At 54.6% G+C, this 17,445-nt stretch overlaps 3 protein-coding genes across 3 annotated transcripts; all 3 read left to right on the plus strand.

The window, feature by feature from the left end:
• Positions 1 to 5,443: 5,443 nt before the first annotated feature.
• On the plus strand, positions 5,444 to 7,393 carry CCMA1212_009103 (uncharacterized protein; the record flags this gene model as incomplete). The annotated part of the gene is made up of 1 exon (XM_073706204.1): positions 5,444 to 7,393. One exon carries the CDS (start codon positions 5,444 to 5,446, stop codon positions 7,391 to 7,393), a length of 1,950 nt encoding a protein of 649 aa, XP_073555262.1.
• A 1,864-nt stretch (positions 7,394 to 9,257) lies between these two features.
• On the plus strand, positions 9,258 to 14,006 carry CCMA1212_009105 (Helicase required for RNAi-mediated heterochromatin assembly 1; the record flags this gene model as incomplete). Its single annotated transcript, XM_073706205.1, has 5 exons — positions 9,258 to 9,262; positions 9,997 to 10,387; positions 10,458 to 10,784; positions 10,873 to 11,261; positions 11,354 to 14,006. 5 exons carry the CDS (start codon positions 9,258 to 9,260, stop codon positions 14,004 to 14,006), a joined length of 3,765 nt encoding a protein of 1,254 aa, XP_073555260.1.
• A 620-nt stretch (positions 14,007 to 14,626) lies between these two features.
• CCMA1212_009106 (Transcription factor spt8) lies at positions 14,627 to 17,072 on the plus strand (the record flags this gene model as incomplete). The annotated part of the gene is made up of 2 exons (XM_073706206.1): positions 14,627 to 16,677; positions 16,841 to 17,072. The coding sequence occupies 2 exons, from the start codon at positions 14,627 to 14,629 to the stop codon at positions 17,070 to 17,072; spliced, it is 2,283 nt and encodes a 760-aa protein (XP_073555258.1).
• Positions 17,073 to 17,445: the final 373 nt, after the last annotated feature.

The following is a 17,445-nucleotide window of genomic DNA, read 5'->3' on the forward strand; positions in this document are numbered from 1 at the left end:
GAGGAGATGGGGCAGAATGCCACTATGGCGGCGGCTGAGGCCCTTTCTCCTCCCCTAACCCGCCGCCACTAATCCCCAATGGCGCAGGTCGCCCGCCTGAGCTGCTAACTGAGAGCGGCTATAGCGTCACTTTTTGAAGACGCGGAAGCACGATGATGACTTGAAGATGATTGTGGCGGCCAGGGGGTGGAAATCCGGGAACCAGATGGATGGACGAGACGCAAGATTCGTGCTGCGCTATGATCCAGGCGTGTTCTAGTTGCTCCTATGTATTTTGGTCGACGAATTGATATGCAGACGAGAATCTCCAGCCATTTTCATCTACCGCAGCCCTCTTTTCGAGGCTTCTGGGCTGTTAGTCGGGTTGCGAAAATCAAAGCCGGTTGCTGCGAATCTTGGTACTGTCTGGGTCTGAGTGGGTCACTCCGGCATCCCCCATCTCATCTCCCCAGGTTTTCTGACTCTCTCTTCTTCCTCGTATGGCTCATCTCAGCTTTCGTATTGGAAACATTCTAGTAAGCTCAGAAGGTGAAGCCATTCAGTCACGCTTGAGATGAGAGATGTCCAGATACGGCTTGATCGGGAGTCGCTCGGACGGGCGACGAGGCTTTGAGTGATGCCCGCAGACCAAAGTATAATCCTGCAACATCTGCCTGGTTACGAGCACGTCTGTCAGCACCTTGACCGGCACGCCGACACTAAGAATAACTTTCCCGCCTTCCGAGAGACGAGAGCTGCGCCATTGTCCTGGTTGCCCCTTTCGCACTTGACCAACCTTGGCCCTTGACTTCTGACGCTGCATGGCCCCTCGCTCGATGACAGCCTGCAACAACTGCCAAGCAAAAGAACTGCTCAGTGCCGGTCGACGCGGTTCTCAACGAGTCCGGCATGCGATTCGAGGGCCATGTATCCCAAGAGACAATCGCCAACGTGCATGCAATGACCCCCTCTCGGAACTTGCGTCTCCATCATGTCGAATCAGACAGGCTCGCACGGCAAAACGGCTGTGAGATACTCGGTGAATTGCCTCGAATACCTCTAGTATTGACCGATCACACCTACGTCGCATGATAAAGACGAAACAGAACAAATCCACTAAAATGCATGAGATGACATCCACCACAGGCCGATCTATGCTGCTGCCAAACTCCACCACTTTGCACCTGCTTGCGTCCGCTTGTACCCAGAATACTCAGTGTCTGTCCTGCAATTCGTGTATCGATTCCTCGGTCTGGCGCCAAACCAAACTGGAAGCGCCCTGCAGTTCGTCAGAAAGGCCTCCTCGCTCAAGAGGACGAGCTCCAAACAAATGGCAGATCAACAACCCCTCAGGATCGGACCAACCTTTGCCCTGGACAAAGCACCGAGTGCAGCAAAGAGTCGTGGCCACCACCAATCAACAAGGAATCACCCCCACCAGATGCAGGTGCCCGCATCTAACAGAGAGGGCTTGACGAACCCCCGGCAGGAGGCGTCCAGAGCGCACAGCCGAGGCCGCTAGCTGCCAGGTCGCGATCCCCCGGTGAAGCGGCATGTGGACAGGCTCGGCCTTAGTGTCCATTGCCTTGGGCCATTGTCATTCTCATGCGGTCGACCGATGCCGCTTTGGTCTTGCTGTCAGATCCTCGCTGAGCTCGATTCGTCGTCCTGCATGCGTTGTCCATCACGCCTTTGGCGTAGTCCGCCGTGTCCCTTGTAAAGTTGATGTGATATCTGCTTTGCCAACTGAGCTAGCAACGACGCCCATGATTAGCTCATGTGCCAACACTACGTGTACGTAACAGCCATATGTATCGCCTCGATAACGATGGCATGTGCATAGATCTTGAACTTCAATCACAGTACCAGTACTGTTGACAGTGAGCGGTAAGGGGAAGGGTGTCCTCGCCCACCAACTTACCGATACAATTCAGGAAAGTCTTACTTCCCGCCTATTATGGAATCAAGCCAAGACCTGGTCATGGAACCGTCGAGGGCGAGACTAGAGCAGTGAAGTCTCTGGCGCAAACGATGCTGTCGTGTCTAACTTCCTACCGACAGATGCCGACCAAATATTCGAGAAACACCCTGGCTCCATATCTTGTCGTCGGTTCCAGGAAGTGGTAGCATATTCCGGCATTGGCGATCTCGGCGCAAGCAACGTTGGATCGTGTCTATTTTGGACAAGGCCATAGGCATGCGACGGAAGCGCGACAAAAGCTGTCAGCGGGAACCAGCCCGAAGCTGCTTGGCAATTGAAGCGTTCTCTCCTCGTGGATTCGAAAGTCGGACCTGGTTTTGAAACAAATCCCAGAGATGGAGAGCAGGAAATGAGACTTGAAGCGGCTCGCCATGTCTTACATCTTGAATACCTTTCAGCTTTTGCGTTTCATCGTGGCGCATTGTATCCCGAACAGCTGGGTTGGATATCCACATATCCTTGTTCTCGGTAGTTCTCTTGGGCTCGTCGGTGTCTCAAAGAGAAAGAGATTCTGTCAGCGGGATTCGGAGGGCAATCAAACATGGTATCTTGATCGCACCTACAAGGATTCGACCAGCATGGCCGGACCTGCCGAGTCGAATCAATCCTTTGGCGTCGTTTGCGGTGTAAAGTTCGGTGATCTTATTGTATGCACGATGTAACCAAAGCCCAGCTTTGTGACAAAGGGAGGCAGAGGAGGCTTCTTGTAGGATTGTTCGGCAATTAGAACCCCCTGCGTCCGGCTTTTCGTCAGCACCATATCAGGCCCTTTACACAAGCTCTCTTCTCGATCCTGTGGCATTTCACAGAGACCGTGTGTCAATAATTTGCCATTTCTCTTGCTCATCTGCTCCATGTCTGAGTTTCAGCCCCATGCTCCGCCCATTGGGTCTTCGTATATCCGTAGTTTCCTGCAGCAGGTGGAGTTTCTGGTGTCCTATTCGAAGAGTTTGTTCAGTTGGGAATTCGGTGGAACGCGAGAGACCAGACGACATCCCAGAGGAGCAGCTCCGTAGACTTACCGTTTTGTAGAGGGGCCAACCATTATAAGGCCATGCTCTAGGTAGCGATGATCTAGCGATGTGTATCTACAGCACGAGATTCGAGGCATCAGGTGGAAACCGAGTCAAGCTGTTCTGCAGCCACGCGAATCCGGCAGTATTCTCAAAGCACGTGCAAAGAGACCAGCGCAAGGCAAAGCGGGCGGTCTCCTCTGCTTCCCTCGACCAGTATCTTCCAAGCAGCCATGTACTCTCTCAGGCTCCCCTGAGACATAAATTCGAGGCTCTGCTACTTCAACACCCTGGAATGATCCCAGCAAGGGCAACTTATGACCTCCTCCCCACAAGACTATCGACGGGCATGCGAGTATCGGTTAGCTTAGGCAGATTCCAGACATTGCTCAGCCCAACTGGGCGGCTGGGATGCGTCCAGTCAGCATCCGCCTCAACTTCCGCTTGCCTGCGCTGGCCGTCCCTGAGCCTTGAACGTAAGATGGATGGATGGATGGAGAAGATTACCTTAGTACAGAGGTGGCTTGCTACATTAGTTTAGGCAAAGAGAACGTGAAAGGTCCGGCTCAAGACAGTTGCCCGCCGGCGCTTTGGAATTGGACGCAGCGCCACTTTGTACTTGTTCTTTGTTCTCGACATGCCATTGTAGCACAACCGGACCATTTCTCGTGCTTGGTAATGCGGTGAATTCTTGAACATCAAGTCCCTATGAAAGGTCCCTTAGAAGAGGCGTCTCCATGATGCTCCAATTGTGCCGCGGTTCAATGTCCCCTTTTCTCTCCCGGACAAAGGGATACACACTCGGCGATCAGGACAATCGAGAAATGAAAGGCAAAGCAGTCACAAGACCATCATAACCACCAAGACGACAGTCACATCCAAGATAACCCCAAGCATCCTCCAAAATGGGCCATCAAGGCCAAGAGACATCTTCCAATCTACATCTTGCTCCATCTCGCCCCATTTCCACGCCATCTCCAACCTCCATCTTGGGACTGATAACGGCGGCAATGTGCGAGCCCAGACGGGGACAGATTGGGTCCGCATCCCCCAGCTTAATCATCCCTGCCAGGCTGCGGTTTGCCTTTTCCGACTCAACATCCTTGTCCGGAGTGTGGGATAGCGGCGTGGCATCTTGCTTTCAACTGCCCCCCCTGGCTCTTCAATGTTTACCTACGGGATACCAGGCAGGCCATCTCTTTTTCTGCCTTTTGTTCTCGTCCCTCACCTTGCAATTCCTTATTTTTTCCCCTCGCCCGACATTGCCTTTCTCTTCCTGGTGTCGCGGCGAACACAAATGTAACATCTCTCGAGATCCGATCCTGGTCGCTGGGTCAAATTTCCCACCCCCAGGCTTCCTCTGGCTTGCGCTATATTCCGGTCTTATTTCCAGTCTTCAAAGCGCCACTTCCCGAACCGGCATTTTGAAGCCAAAAGGCCCCGTCGTTGACCACGGAATCCTCTTCAGGTGGCTAAAAGCACAGACGAATCCTGAGCTAGGAGCCGGCGACGGCCTGGTTTTTGATCCCTTCTTTTTTTTCCCTTTCTCTGCTTTGCGCGCTTCGCGTTTGGGGCGACCATTGCGGTTTCTCGTTGGCCACAGACAACATTGAGTCTGAAGAGAGACTGCAGAGGAGAAATGAGTCAACGATAGTCACAACCGCCGAGCGAGGGATCTAGACTGCTATGCCATCTATTGGTGTTGTCTGTCATCTCTGCCAAGATCTTGGTCACAGAAAAGCCGTCAAGGAGACAGTTTCGGCACGACCTCCGTCAGATCGAGCTCAACTCCATAGCTGCTAACCACAGACGCAACACAAAGTCTGAATACAAGCATTGGACTTTGACAAAGGCCTCGCTGATGCACGAAGCGCCCGATAGTCCATGAGCATCGCGCCGACATAATGGAGCTTCAGTTCACTTTGCCGATCGTCAAAAGCAGCGCTTCAGCCAGGTGAGTCCACAAGGTGTCGCGTGCTTCGAGTGAGGGCGAACACTGGTCGAACAATGTCGGGCCCAGCCTTGTCAAGCACCAAATTTCCAGGTATACCATGAGCTGACGAAGTTCTCTGGACAGCAGCAGCCGCTCAGCACGTTCAGCTCAGCCACAGGAGGAGCCCGTGCCAACCGGACAGCCCAGAATTCATCGCTTCGCCCTAGACTCCAGGGCAAGACATACTCGACGCAGCTCAACTCGAGCCCGCACTGGCTGTCTCACTTGTATGTGTACACTTCGAACCCGGGCCTTGATATTTTGTTTGTTGCTAACCAGCTGTAATGGTCACGCTCAGGCAAGTAAGTTGCCTCAAGCCTAAACGTTGGCTGATTGCGTCCGCATCGGATCCTTCTCCTTCTCTCCGTACTCACAAACTGGACACGCTGCCCTGGTAGCCGGGACTAAACTCTCTTGTTCTCCCCCAGGAAACGACATGTCAAGTGCGACGAGACTCGACCGGCGTGCCTCAACTGCATGAAGTGGCGCGGCTACTGTGACTCCTACTCAGACAACATCTCTTCCGCCTCCTCTTCGCAACAACAAACTCCATCTCTGCCGTCCAAGGGTAAACTTATACACTCCAAAAAGGCACCTCTGCTCATCATCGAACCGTCTGTAAACACCATCCGCTTCGCCAACAATGACCAGCGAGACTACTTTGTCGAGTGGTCACGACTCTCGGTCACCTTTCTGGGAGGCTTCCTCGACCAAACTCGTCTCTGGACAGCCACGATGCCCCAGGTCACGCTGGAAGAAAACACGCTGCGACACGGAGCCATGGCTGTGGGAGCTCTGCGGAAGGCATACCAAGTCCAGGGGTCGGAGTTGGGGCTCGACGGCAGCAATCGACACTATCTGAACGCCGTCGTCTACTACTGCGAAGCCCTGCGTATGCAATCGGAGATGAAGCCTACGAGAGAGGGCATGAGAACTGCTCTGCTTTCTTCTCTGCTATTCATCTGCTTCGAGACTCAGAGAGGGAACGTACCGGCTGCTCTCAAGCACATAACCCACGGCTTCTCCATGCTCAACGAACTCGCCAACTGCACCGACAAAGCTCCAGATCTCGTCAGCATTGCCCCCGCGCCACCAGCTCTGGTGCAGGACATTCTGGACTGCTATAAGCCCCTGGAGCTGCAGTCGCGGTCTTTCATGGGGTCATATAGAAAGGCCTTCTTCCCACCACAACCTCCACAGCTAACAGGCCAACAATCTTCATCTCCAACTCCCTCAGCTTCCTCACCATCGTCATTCGCTTCCCCCTCTTCGCTACCGCCGCAAAATCCGCAACGGCAATACCAGGAAACAACCGACTACACAGGCACAAAGTCTTCCTCTGCATCAGCGGCGCCGAGCCCCCCGAGCCAGACCGAAACGCCCCCCTTGCTGTCTCCCCGGAACCCCCAGGTGCAAATAACCGGCCTGCCGAGCCCCCAGAGCCAGAGTGACCCGTGGTCACCTCGGGCCCCTGCTCCTAGTCCTCGACGACCTCCGGGGATAATCCCCTTCACCAAGCATTCCCCGTACTTTCGACCAAGGCTCACCAGGATATCCTCACTAGACGATATGCCACGCCACTTCACCTCCTGGGACGAGATGCGAGACTATTGGGGGCTGGTACAGCGGCAGATGGTCCGCCACGTTCCGATGCTGACCAGGGTGACGGCAGATCTAGCCCTTCACAAGACGACCGACCCAGCCGAGTTGGACCGCAAATTTGCAAGCCTCAAATCGAATGCAACGTTGTCCAAATTCATCGCAGAGTCGCGGTACTGGCTGCAGCGCTGGACAGAGGCGTACGAGCCCATGTATCAAGCCATTCTCCGCGACGCCGAAGCCGACCGAGCCCAGTATCTGAAGGCCATGAGCATCCGAATTGAGTATCTCATCCTCTACATCTATACTACCGTTCCACGGTACTCCAGCCTCATCACCGTCAAGGGTCTCACGCCACAATATCGCGAAATCAACACTCTCGCAGAGATGCTGCTCAAGTCCCGGCCCAACTGCGGCTTTGCCATGGACGCAGGCTGGACCTGGCCTCTGTTTGTCGTCTCCTTTGGCTGCCGAGACCGAGCCGTCAGAGAAGACGCAATCCGAATCCTGGGCCAGTATCCTATCCGCAACGCCCTGAGAGACAGCAGGATTTTCAGAGCCATTGGCATCAAGAACAACGAGACGGAGATTACAAATGCCATTGAAGGAGACGAGAATGAGCAGTGGATGCGCCTCAGGCGGCGTGAGCTCGTCTTCGAGGACTTTGGCTCCAGCATCATCTTCCGCTTTGTGCAGAAGAACCCCGTGACTGGAAGTTGGGAACTGGTGGAGGAGGCGTCAGACTGGAGCGTCAGGCCCGATGGTCGGCTGAACTGGAAGAGACAGCCAATCTCTGAATCAGAGTCGATTCTTTCTGGTGTATGCTGATCGGCGGTACACGGGAGAGCCTGTCCTTGCACCCCCCCTGAATTTGGCAAACCAATACCCGATGTACTGTTGATAGAATATGACAAGTACCTGTTCAAGGACGTTTCCTCAACATCTTCAGCGGCATGATTGAATGATAAAAGCGGTTCTAGATAGTTGCACTTCTTGTATATCTTCAAAGCTATCCTGGAGTTGCTTTTGCGCTGAACAGTATCACAACTGCCTCCGACTACGGGGGACTCTGGAACAGAACGAACATAAATACAAACTCTGAGCGACACGCCCAGAATGTAAAAATCATAAGGTAGGTACTATGACAACCGATTATCACGAAACTTGCAGTAATGTTCCGCTACAAAGGCCCACGCTTTTGCAAAAGAATCATAGTATGAAATTCTGAAGCCAAATAACATCTAAAGCGTAATTGGTTTAGTGGTAAAATTCTCCGTTGCCATCCGCAACGTCGGGGAGCCCTGGGTTCGATTCCCAGATTACGCATGAAGATTTCTTTTTTTAGCCCAAATGTTTGCTATGGGCTTCTCTTTCCAACATCTATTTTTCTTTTTGTTTCGCTCGTGGAACGTGTTATTTGCCTGCGTAAGTAGAGAGTGTAATCGAATGTGTGGTGGTCTGGAGGCGTGATTCTTGATTTTGAAGGCCAGCTTCTTCCGTGCCAACAGGCAACTGTAGATGAAACTCTCTCAACCGCGGCTCTGCTACTCTATACAAATGACCTCCAGTGCGCTGCTGTACTACCAGATCAAAGCTCCCAACGCCTCTGGGAGCCACTCACTCCCTCATCTGTAGCAGGTATAGCATTGCGAAGCAGCTTCTATGTGGTTCCTAATAGCTCAAGGCGAGGTAAGATGTTGCTCGTGACTGTTGACGGGGAACTAACCTACACAATTTGAATCTTCACTGCTTAGACTCTACCATTATCAGGCCCAAAATGTCAGAGGAAGCAACTTTCTCAGTGCGACAGGCCGTCAATGGTTCTGATGAAGGACAGACAGGTTGGAAGAGTTGTATTTAGAAGGTCTCAGGCGGCATCTGGACATTTGGAGTAGCCTTTAATGTCGTCCTTTTTCCATTTCCCCCCTCCTCCTCCACCTCTCTGCCCTTTAAGTAGTTCTTTTTTGCCAAAGCCCCTTGTCTCCTTGATATTTGTCATTCGGGTATCGATTCGAAGGAAGTCGGTCGCTGCTCTTTCGCTTGAGATGGGAGATAGCGCTCGCGTGGGCAGAGAGGGTGGACGTCAGAAGCAGGTACTTGAATAGTGAATTTAGTATCAATTGATGTCAGAGGCTTCAGGTAGAGCACTAGATCAGCAGACTGGGTGACCACCTGAAGACGCCCAAGACAAAGAGAGGAGCTGACGAATTGCCAAACCCTAGATATTGGAAAGAAATTATCACCCCTGACGTAAAATGGGAAGAGTTGAGAAGCTGAAATTCGAACGAATGGGTAAGACGCAGAATCAGACATAAGACAAAGAAATGCAACTTCAGAAGTTGACACATTGGACCGCAGAAGCAAAGTGTCAACTGGCAAGCACTGTCACCCACCCGAAGCATACTTAGGTGGGCAACTGGCAGGTGACCTCGAGGTGCTCTGTGAAAGCATGCAGAAGTATTACAAACTGCTTCCCTCTTGGAATATCTATCTCCACGCAGTCCTGACTGAGGCCTGCAAAATATTTCCCAAAACCACTGCATAAGGGGAGATAACACTTCCTTCTTCAGGGATCAGCCTAGATTTCCTCACTCCATCACTCCGTTCCCCAAGATTGGAAACAAAAGGGGAGACTCGAAAATCATGCCACTCGATACGTCACTGATTCAGTGAATATCAGAGGGAGGAGCGAATGCCGTGCACCTGTCCGGCGCGGAAAGGGCTGTTGCCTCAGGTGCACGTCTGCAGACCGCCTTCCCACAGGTGCCTCCTTCCTTAGATTTAACCAAAGCACGCGACCTCTTCTGTTCCTTTCCCTCCCCCCTCCCCCCTCTTCTCTTTTCTTCTCTCTCTCCCTCTTGTCTTCCAGTTCTTACTGTCCTTTCTCACCAGCCTGCACTGGGATTCTATGTCATTCATTACTGGAGCACTCGCCTCTCCCGCCATTATCACAGCTGGCGGTCTGTATCGTCATTCACCGTCTCTGTCTATCGCGTTCTCCTATTGTCTTCGTCGTCAAGTCTCGCCCATTGCCTCTTCCACTTGTTGCCCATCTTCGTCTTCCTCCATCACATCAATGGCCCTCTTCGTCGTACTGCCTTCACAATGAACAATCTTTCAGAACTCGTGAGCCTCCCTTCTTCTTGCCACTATGTTTGCATTCTTACTGACTTTCGTTCTCTTTAGCTGAAGAAGCGACAGCCAGCCATGTCGGCTGGCACAAATGTCTACACCTACGTTCATGATTGGTTGAATCACAATAGCCACAACGGGCATGGGCATCCTGAGCCTGGCTCAGTCTCTGTAGGCCTTTTATTTTGGTTCTTTCTTTTGCAGCTTCTGTCGTCCTTGACTGACCGGCCTGCGTAGCACGCCGCAAACCAGAGAGACCAAGGACAGACCAACCAAGAATCTCAACTTGAGCCCGTAAGGCATGGCGAACAGGATCTCATTGTCTTTGACACCCTAGGCGACGACCAGGGCGTTGTCGGCCTTGCTCCTACTGGGCCTGTGGAGCTTCAAGCCCTGAGTCTCCTTGATGATCAGCCTTCGGGCCGAGCCTGGCAGGCTTACGTCCCCCTTGAGCCTGTTCACGAAGGCGAAGATCTTCTCCAGTTTGATTCCGAGGCCCCTCAAGATGACAATCCCCTTCCTCAGCCTTCACTGAACAAAGGCAAAGGGAAGGAGCCCCTCTACCCAGTACCTGCGAATGGTGACCGCCCAGATGCCGGTCCCTCTTCGCCTATTAACCCTGAAGATGAAGGCCCTCTTATAGAACAGCCAGTTCACGAGCCACTCAGCTACGTGCCAGCGCCAGCTTCTGTAAGTCCTACCTTTTGTTTTTCTCCCAATCTGTTCTCGCTCTCTTACTTGGCCTTACTGTTCACCTTAGGATTTCTTTCGCCTGGAGACTCTTGCGAAACTATCGCTGCATGTTCGGAATGGTCAACTCGACCAGCAGTTCAGTGACGACTTTCGCGAGGCTTGGCGATCGGCTCCCGAGATAGTCCTCTCCTCAGCCCTGATGGCCGACGACACTCCTCTGCCCCCAAAGAACCGCCTCGACATTTTCCCAGACTCCAAGGTGGAGTATCTCAGGGTCCACTACGAGCTGTGTCGCTACGAGGCCACCGAGCCGCTGAGGGAGGCCGTCGCCGAGTTTCGCGAGGATCGGAAAATGATGGAGGGCGAGAGGAGCAAGGCGTACATTTATACCAAGGTTTGCTCTTTGCCGCTCCTCCCCGACCTTGCAAAAAGTACTTAAGCTGACGCTCTGTCTTTCTTTCTCTCTCTTCCTCCCTCCTCAGGTCAGAGTCACTGGCATACTCCTCAGCAAGCAAGGAGCTTGCAGCCGCATCACTTTCTCGACAGAAAGGGTTGCCACACCCATCGACTGGAGACACTCTGATCGGCTCACTCCGGGCACGCTGGTGGCTCTATCGCCGAGCTGGGACAACTTCCGTTCAAAGTGCATTGTCGCGACCATCGCCACCCGCTCCTTCAATGGCAGGGCGGTGCCCGACGTCGAGGACGGCGACAACCCGTTTGAGCTTCCGCGCGTTGAGCTCTTCTTCGCCAACACCAGCGAGACGCTGATTGACCCAGTCGAGACCTTCGTGATGCTTGAGGCCAAGGTTAGTTACTTTGAGAATGTCCGCCATACGATGCTCAGCCTGCAGCATGCTGCCATGTACCAGTAAGTACTACCTTCTATCCTTTGAACAGCCTCTTTGTCATGTTTATCCATCGTATAAGTAAGGTATTGTCCTATACTAACATCCTCTCCAGGACTCCTCTTGATCGGTTCATTCTAGACCCCGCAGCCAGCGGCACACTGTCAGCTGCTGCAACTGGCAGCTCGACTATCTGCGTGGATGACGAAGAGTGCCGGCAGGCAAGCGCCATCAACCCAGCTGGCGATACTGTCGTCGTCCCCCAAGCTGCCGAACATTTCGATCAATCACAGAAGCAAGCATTCGACATCATGTCCACTCAGGCGCTCTCCATCGTCCAAGGGCCTCCGGGAACTGGCAAGACATTCACCTCTGTGGTGGCCATTCGCGGCTTTGTTGAAACCCAGAAAGCAGCAGCCCCGGGATCGCGTCGAGCGCCCATCATTATCTCAGCACAGACGAATCACGCCCTGGACCAGATCTTGGACTTGTGCCTTGATCATAACGTTGGCAAGATCCTTCGCCTTGGTGGTCAATCCCGCTCAGAGTTCGTTTCTCGTCATTCTTTGTTCAACATCCGGTCCAAGTCCAGGTTTCGAAGACAGGACTATCGAGGTCTGGCATCATGGAAACGGATCTGCGCCAGCATTGAAGAGCTGGTGGAGACCTATACCCGTGACCTTGTCGGCGCCCAAGAGCTTCTTGACGCCAACATCATCTCTGCCCAGCAATATCAATCTCTCGTGGAAGGCAGCCCAGCGGCTGCGCAGATTGCCCAGGACGAACATACGGAAGACCCCAACAAGATCAGCTTGGTCATTGGCTGGCTCTACAGCTTCTCCAACCAGGACCCCGAAGAGGGAATTCGCGCCATGCTGCCGGGCAAGTCTAGGAAGCCCATTGTAGGAAGAGTTGACGATACCCCGGATGACGACATGGAAGAAGAGGGTCAGGCTGTACGAGGCAAAGCCCCAGATGACGCTGCCTTCCAGCTCCGCGGTCTGTACCTTCCCTTTGATCCCCAGCACACCGTTGCCCCTGCGCCTCCTGGCTGTCGAAGGACTGGCCGGTGGTGGCAGGAGGCCAGGGCGCTGGTCAAGGGCAGTCCAGACCTCAACAAAATCAGTGCAAAGGCAAGACCCATGGTTTACTACTACCTGAAAACGCGGCTGAGAGATTGCACCGCGAAGGCGATCCGAGAGCGGCTGCAGGTGTACAAGGAAGTCTGCGAGACGCTCAAGGTCCATCAGCTGGCCAACACACTCCATGTCATTGACTGTGAAGGTATCGATATCATCGGCTGCACCACCACGGGCTTGTCCAAGTATCGTGGCCTGCTGGCCGCCTTGCTGCCTCGTGTCATGCTCATCGAAGAGGCGGCCGAGGCGCGGGAGGGGAGCATTGCCGCCGCACTGTTCCCCTCCCTGGAGCAGCTGGCCTTGGTAGGGGACCACCAGCAACTGGCTCCCCAAGTTGACATCCAATTCCTTGGTGCCGCGCCATACAACCTCAAGGTATCCATGTTTGAGAGGCTTGTGAAACTTGGCTTCCCCTACAAGACCCTCCAAGTGCAGCGCCGCATGATCCCGCGAATCCGCGAGGTGGTCCAGACGTTTTACCCAATGCTGCGGGATCACCCGATGGTCAAAGACATCAGAAAGCGCCCGCCGGTGCCGGGAATGGGCGGAACGAATCTGTGGTGGTTCCAGCACCAGTGGCCCGAGACATGGGGGAAGAAGCTGTCATATTCGAATTATGCGGAAGCAGAGATGGTCGTCGGCTTCTTACACCACCTGATGATGCAGGACGTCGAGCCCAACCAGGTTACTGTTTTGACATACTACAGCGCCCAGGTCGAGCTCATCAAGGAGTTGATCCATCACGATCATATGCTCAGGTTCCTGCATCCGGTCTGGTCAGTGCGGACCGTCGATGGATTCCAGGGCGAGGAGAATGATATCATTATCCTCTCCCTGGTTCGAAGCCCCTCAGACCCGATGGGTGGCAACAGCCGCACGACTGTGGGATTTGTGGAAGACGAGAATCGTGCTGTTGTTGCCATGAGCAGAGCAAGACGGGGATTGTACGTGTTTGGAAACGCACGGCACATCCTGGGCAGCAGCCAGAAAAGCTACGAGACCTGGCAAAAGGTCTTCAACGCCTTCGGAACGCAGACGGGCGACCATGTGCCACTCACATGCCGCACCCACGGCAACTTGACGGCCGTCGAGACGGCCGACGACTGGAAGCGCATCCTTCCGGGGGGCTGCCTGAAGCCGTGCAATCAAGAGTGCCCCAAGGGCCACAAGTGCAGCTACCAATGCCACACCAACGACATCAGGCACCGCACTTGTCGGGAGCCCTGCCCTAGGATTCTTTTTTGCGGCCATCTGTGCGGAAAGCGTTGCAGTGAGCTATGCAGATGCCCGCGCGGATGCAGGCCGCCTGCGCCTGTCCTCCCCTTTGCAGCTACCCGCCAGCCTGCCATGACACCTCCCGTGCTGCCTCCTCTGAGCCCTGAAGAGTCTCCGCTAGATACGCCTTTGCTGCGGCAAATGAGGCAGTGGGAGGGGATGGGTGGTGCTGCAGACGAGGATGGGGAAGCTACTTTGATGGCGCTGCGTAGGCGGGTAGCCAATGCGACTAGCGACGAGATGATGGCCTTTGGCTATCGCAACTTTCTTCGACACGAGGAGAGGCTTGTGGAGCGTGCAAGGGCGCAAGCTCGGCGGGCTGAGGGGTCGGGGGAGTCGGGGGATCTGATTTAGGTAGAAGAGGATTCTTTATGTTTGCTCAATGCTAGGTCTCGACATGATTTTTTTGAAGCCTAGGTAGCTATAGGACCAGATAATAAAACAGCTTTCTTTAACCTTGCTTTATCATACTTTATTTCCCCTGGCAGATCTGGATGTTTCTTGCAGATCTATTTTCTTAAAACACTCCCATTCAGATCTGATATGATCAACATGAGACGGAGGGGAGCGAGCCATGGCAGCCTCATAGGCCAATGGGACTGTAGAGAAAAAGAAGGCAATGAAGCTGCATTGAGCGAAGAGAGGCAAGCGGGCACTTCAGGGCAAGGGAGCGAGGCTGGGAGGCTGTGAGACTGGCGACGTCGAGACGAGGCTGCCGCACGGGTCCGAGGTTGCAGCGCGACAGCTTCGACTTAGTAAGCAAATTACGTAGCTCTGGCTTCTTTCTCCCAAGCGCCGACACAAAACATACGAACACCGTCCCCAACAAACCCCAAACGGCGAACGCCAATTGCTTGCGTCTCCCTGTGGTGGCGCAACTTCGCCGCGCTGTCACGCTGTCCCAGTCGTCCGAGGGTCATCTTGCTTCGAAAAAGCCGTCCCGTGAGCTCATAACGGCCATTGCGACAGCGGAAATGGACGAGGAAGACCAGTCACGAGCCAGCTCGCCCGCCTCGGACCGCGATAACGAGCCGGACGAAGTGATGGAGGACGTCGACGAGGGGGAGGTCGATGCTGAGGTCGAGGCTGAGGCCGAGGTCGATGTCGAAGGCGACAGGGAAGAAGACGGCGAGAGGGAGGACGAGGGCGATGGCGACAATGATAACGACCAGACGGCAGACGGAGGAGGTGACAATGGTGATGTCGACGGAGAGAACACCACCTTCGTGGCGGCCGACGAGGGCCAGGCGACGGACAACCTGAGCGCCGAGGGCGACGGCCGAGTCCGCGGCAAGCAGCCCGAGTCTCCCAGCGTGCAATCCGACACACTGCAGCTGGACCGGCTCCCGTCCCTCTACAGGACGTGGCGGCCCAAGATCCGGCACGAGGTCTACACGGCGCGCCTGTACGACATTGTTCCCACGATGGCGGCGCCCATGTCGACGAGCATCAACGCCATGGCCATCACCCCCGATCTGCGGTACTGGATCACCGGCGGCGCCGATGGCTACATCCGCAAGTACGACGGTCCGGGCACCATCAACGGCAAGCTGCCGCTGACCGTCGCCCAGAGACACCCGTTTGTCGATTCGGTCACAAAGGCCGGCATCCTCATGTCGTACTGGCCCAACGAGGAACCGGCCGTCCCGGGACGCAGCGACCAGGAGCACGTGCTCTCCTCTGTCTACTCGCTGGCCGTCCATTCAGAAGCTCTCTGGCTGCTGTCCGGCCTCGAGTCTGGCGCTATCAACCTGCAGAGCGTTCGCCACGACGAGGGCAAGCGGATATGCTGTCTCCAGAAGCATACCAACGCCGTCAGCGTGCTCACTCTGGCCCCCGACGAGAGAAGCGTGCTCAGCGGTGCCTGGGACAAGAACATCTTTGACTGGGATCTCGATACGGGGCACATCAAGCGGAGCTTTGACGGCAGCGGAGGCCAGATTTCGTCCATTGAGCTGCGGCCGGCGAGCGGTGCCCCAGTTCCAGCCGATGCCGACGAGCCTCTGCCTTCCAGTACGATATCCACCAACAACGCAGCACCCATGGCCGGCGCGAGCTTCACCGGAAGTGTGACCGCCAGAAGCCCCAACGGACTGGACAGGTCCATTACTGTCGCCACGAGGGGTGAGACTGACGCTGCGGCTGCGGCTGCAGCTTCTCCGGCTCACGAGAGTCTGTTTGGGGGAAGCGATGATGCTGGGAGCCTCTTTGGTGAGACGGCAGGCGAGCAGCCATTTGGCCATGATGACGACGAGTTTGGCGGTGGCATGAACATGGCAGGGGGCAACGAAGCGGGGATGGACCATTCAGCAGACAAGGCAATGGAGACCATGGGCCGTATGGAGGCGGAAAAGCAACCCAAGCATTCAGAGTCTGCAGACGATGCCATGGACGTCGATCTGCCGGTAACCAACTCGGATGCAGCGCCGGCTCCAGAATCAATGATGCCAGCCCTAGCTTCGGCTTCGGCTTCGGCTCCAGCTCTTGACCTCGGAGACACCCAAGTTTCGACCATCTCCGGAGTAACGGAGCAGACAGAACCGGCGACGGATAATGAGGCAATCAAGGTGGACGATTCAAGCCAGGCACTCCAACAACAGACCCAATCACTGGAGGGCGAGTCCACGGCTGAGGCATCTTCTGAGCGTATGGGCATCAAGAGGCCGCGATCTCCCATGATTGTCAGCTCGCAGCCACCACCAACCCAATTCGATCCCACGCAGGTGTCGCAGACAACCTTCCTGTCATCAGCCATTGACGGCACGATTCGCATCTGGGACAGGCGAGTTCCTAGCGCAGTAGCCAGGATCTCCAACAGGGTAGGCGTGCCGCCTTGGTGCATGAGTGCCTGTTGGAGTCCAGACGGCAACAAGATTTATGCGGGCAGACGCAACGGAACGGTGGAGGAGTTTGACATTGCCAAAGCCAAGAGGGGATGGGAGCCAGAAAGGGTGCTTCGCTTTCCGGCAGGCAGCGGAGCAGTGAGTGCCATCAAGCCCATGGTCAACGGGCGACACTTGGTCTGGTGAGTTGTTTTCCTTGCCCCTTGTCTGTTGTTGATGTCAGTTGGAAATGGCAAAGGAACAAGGAGAATAAGAGGGGGGAAATAGTCGGAGAGAGGAAGGACGGCAAGATTCATGTGTGAACCCCCCTTTGTTCAAGAGCTGACGAGACAACTCTCGATCCAGTGCGTCATACGACATTCTCAGACTCTATGATTTGCGAGAATCTCGCGCTTTCAAGCACTCGACCGTCCCGTTCCTCATCATCCCCGGACCGCCCAGAGCCGGTGTCATCTCGAGTCTGTACATTGATCCGACGAGCAGATTCATGCTCAGTGCAGCGGGCAACCGCGGATGGGAAGGAACCAACACTGAGGTTCTGATCGGGTATGAGATTCACGTTGTTTCGGGCGCTTAGGGAGGCATGCGGCCATGTCTTTGAGGTAACGATGAAAGGGATCGCTTGGAGAATCTGACGACGACGACACTTGATACACTTTATTAGCTAATGGTGAACAGCGGCGTTTATTGGGGGTATCTTCATTGCAGGAGTTTGGGATGGGGCTTGCGAATAATGACTTGGTGCTGAGGAGTTTATGATCGAAGTGGGTGATACCCAATGGACGGGGAACTGATACGGCGGATTGCAACAGCTTGAACAATATAATCAAGGTAACGAAGGGATTGAGTTGGCTGGAGAAATCGATGGGAAGAAGAATTTCTAGGTTGCTGATGGCGCAATGGGTCTCGATAGGTATGATCGAAGCGCGAGCAGCTGGAAAAGAACGGCC

This window comes from Trichoderma ghanense, assembly GCF_004382785.1.
Source record: "Trichoderma ghanense strain CCMA-1212 chromosome Unknown scaffold_15, whole genome shotgun sequence".
In the NCBI taxonomy this organism is placed as follows: domain Eukaryota; kingdom Fungi; phylum Ascomycota; class Sordariomycetes; order Hypocreales; family Hypocreaceae; genus Trichoderma; species Trichoderma ghanense.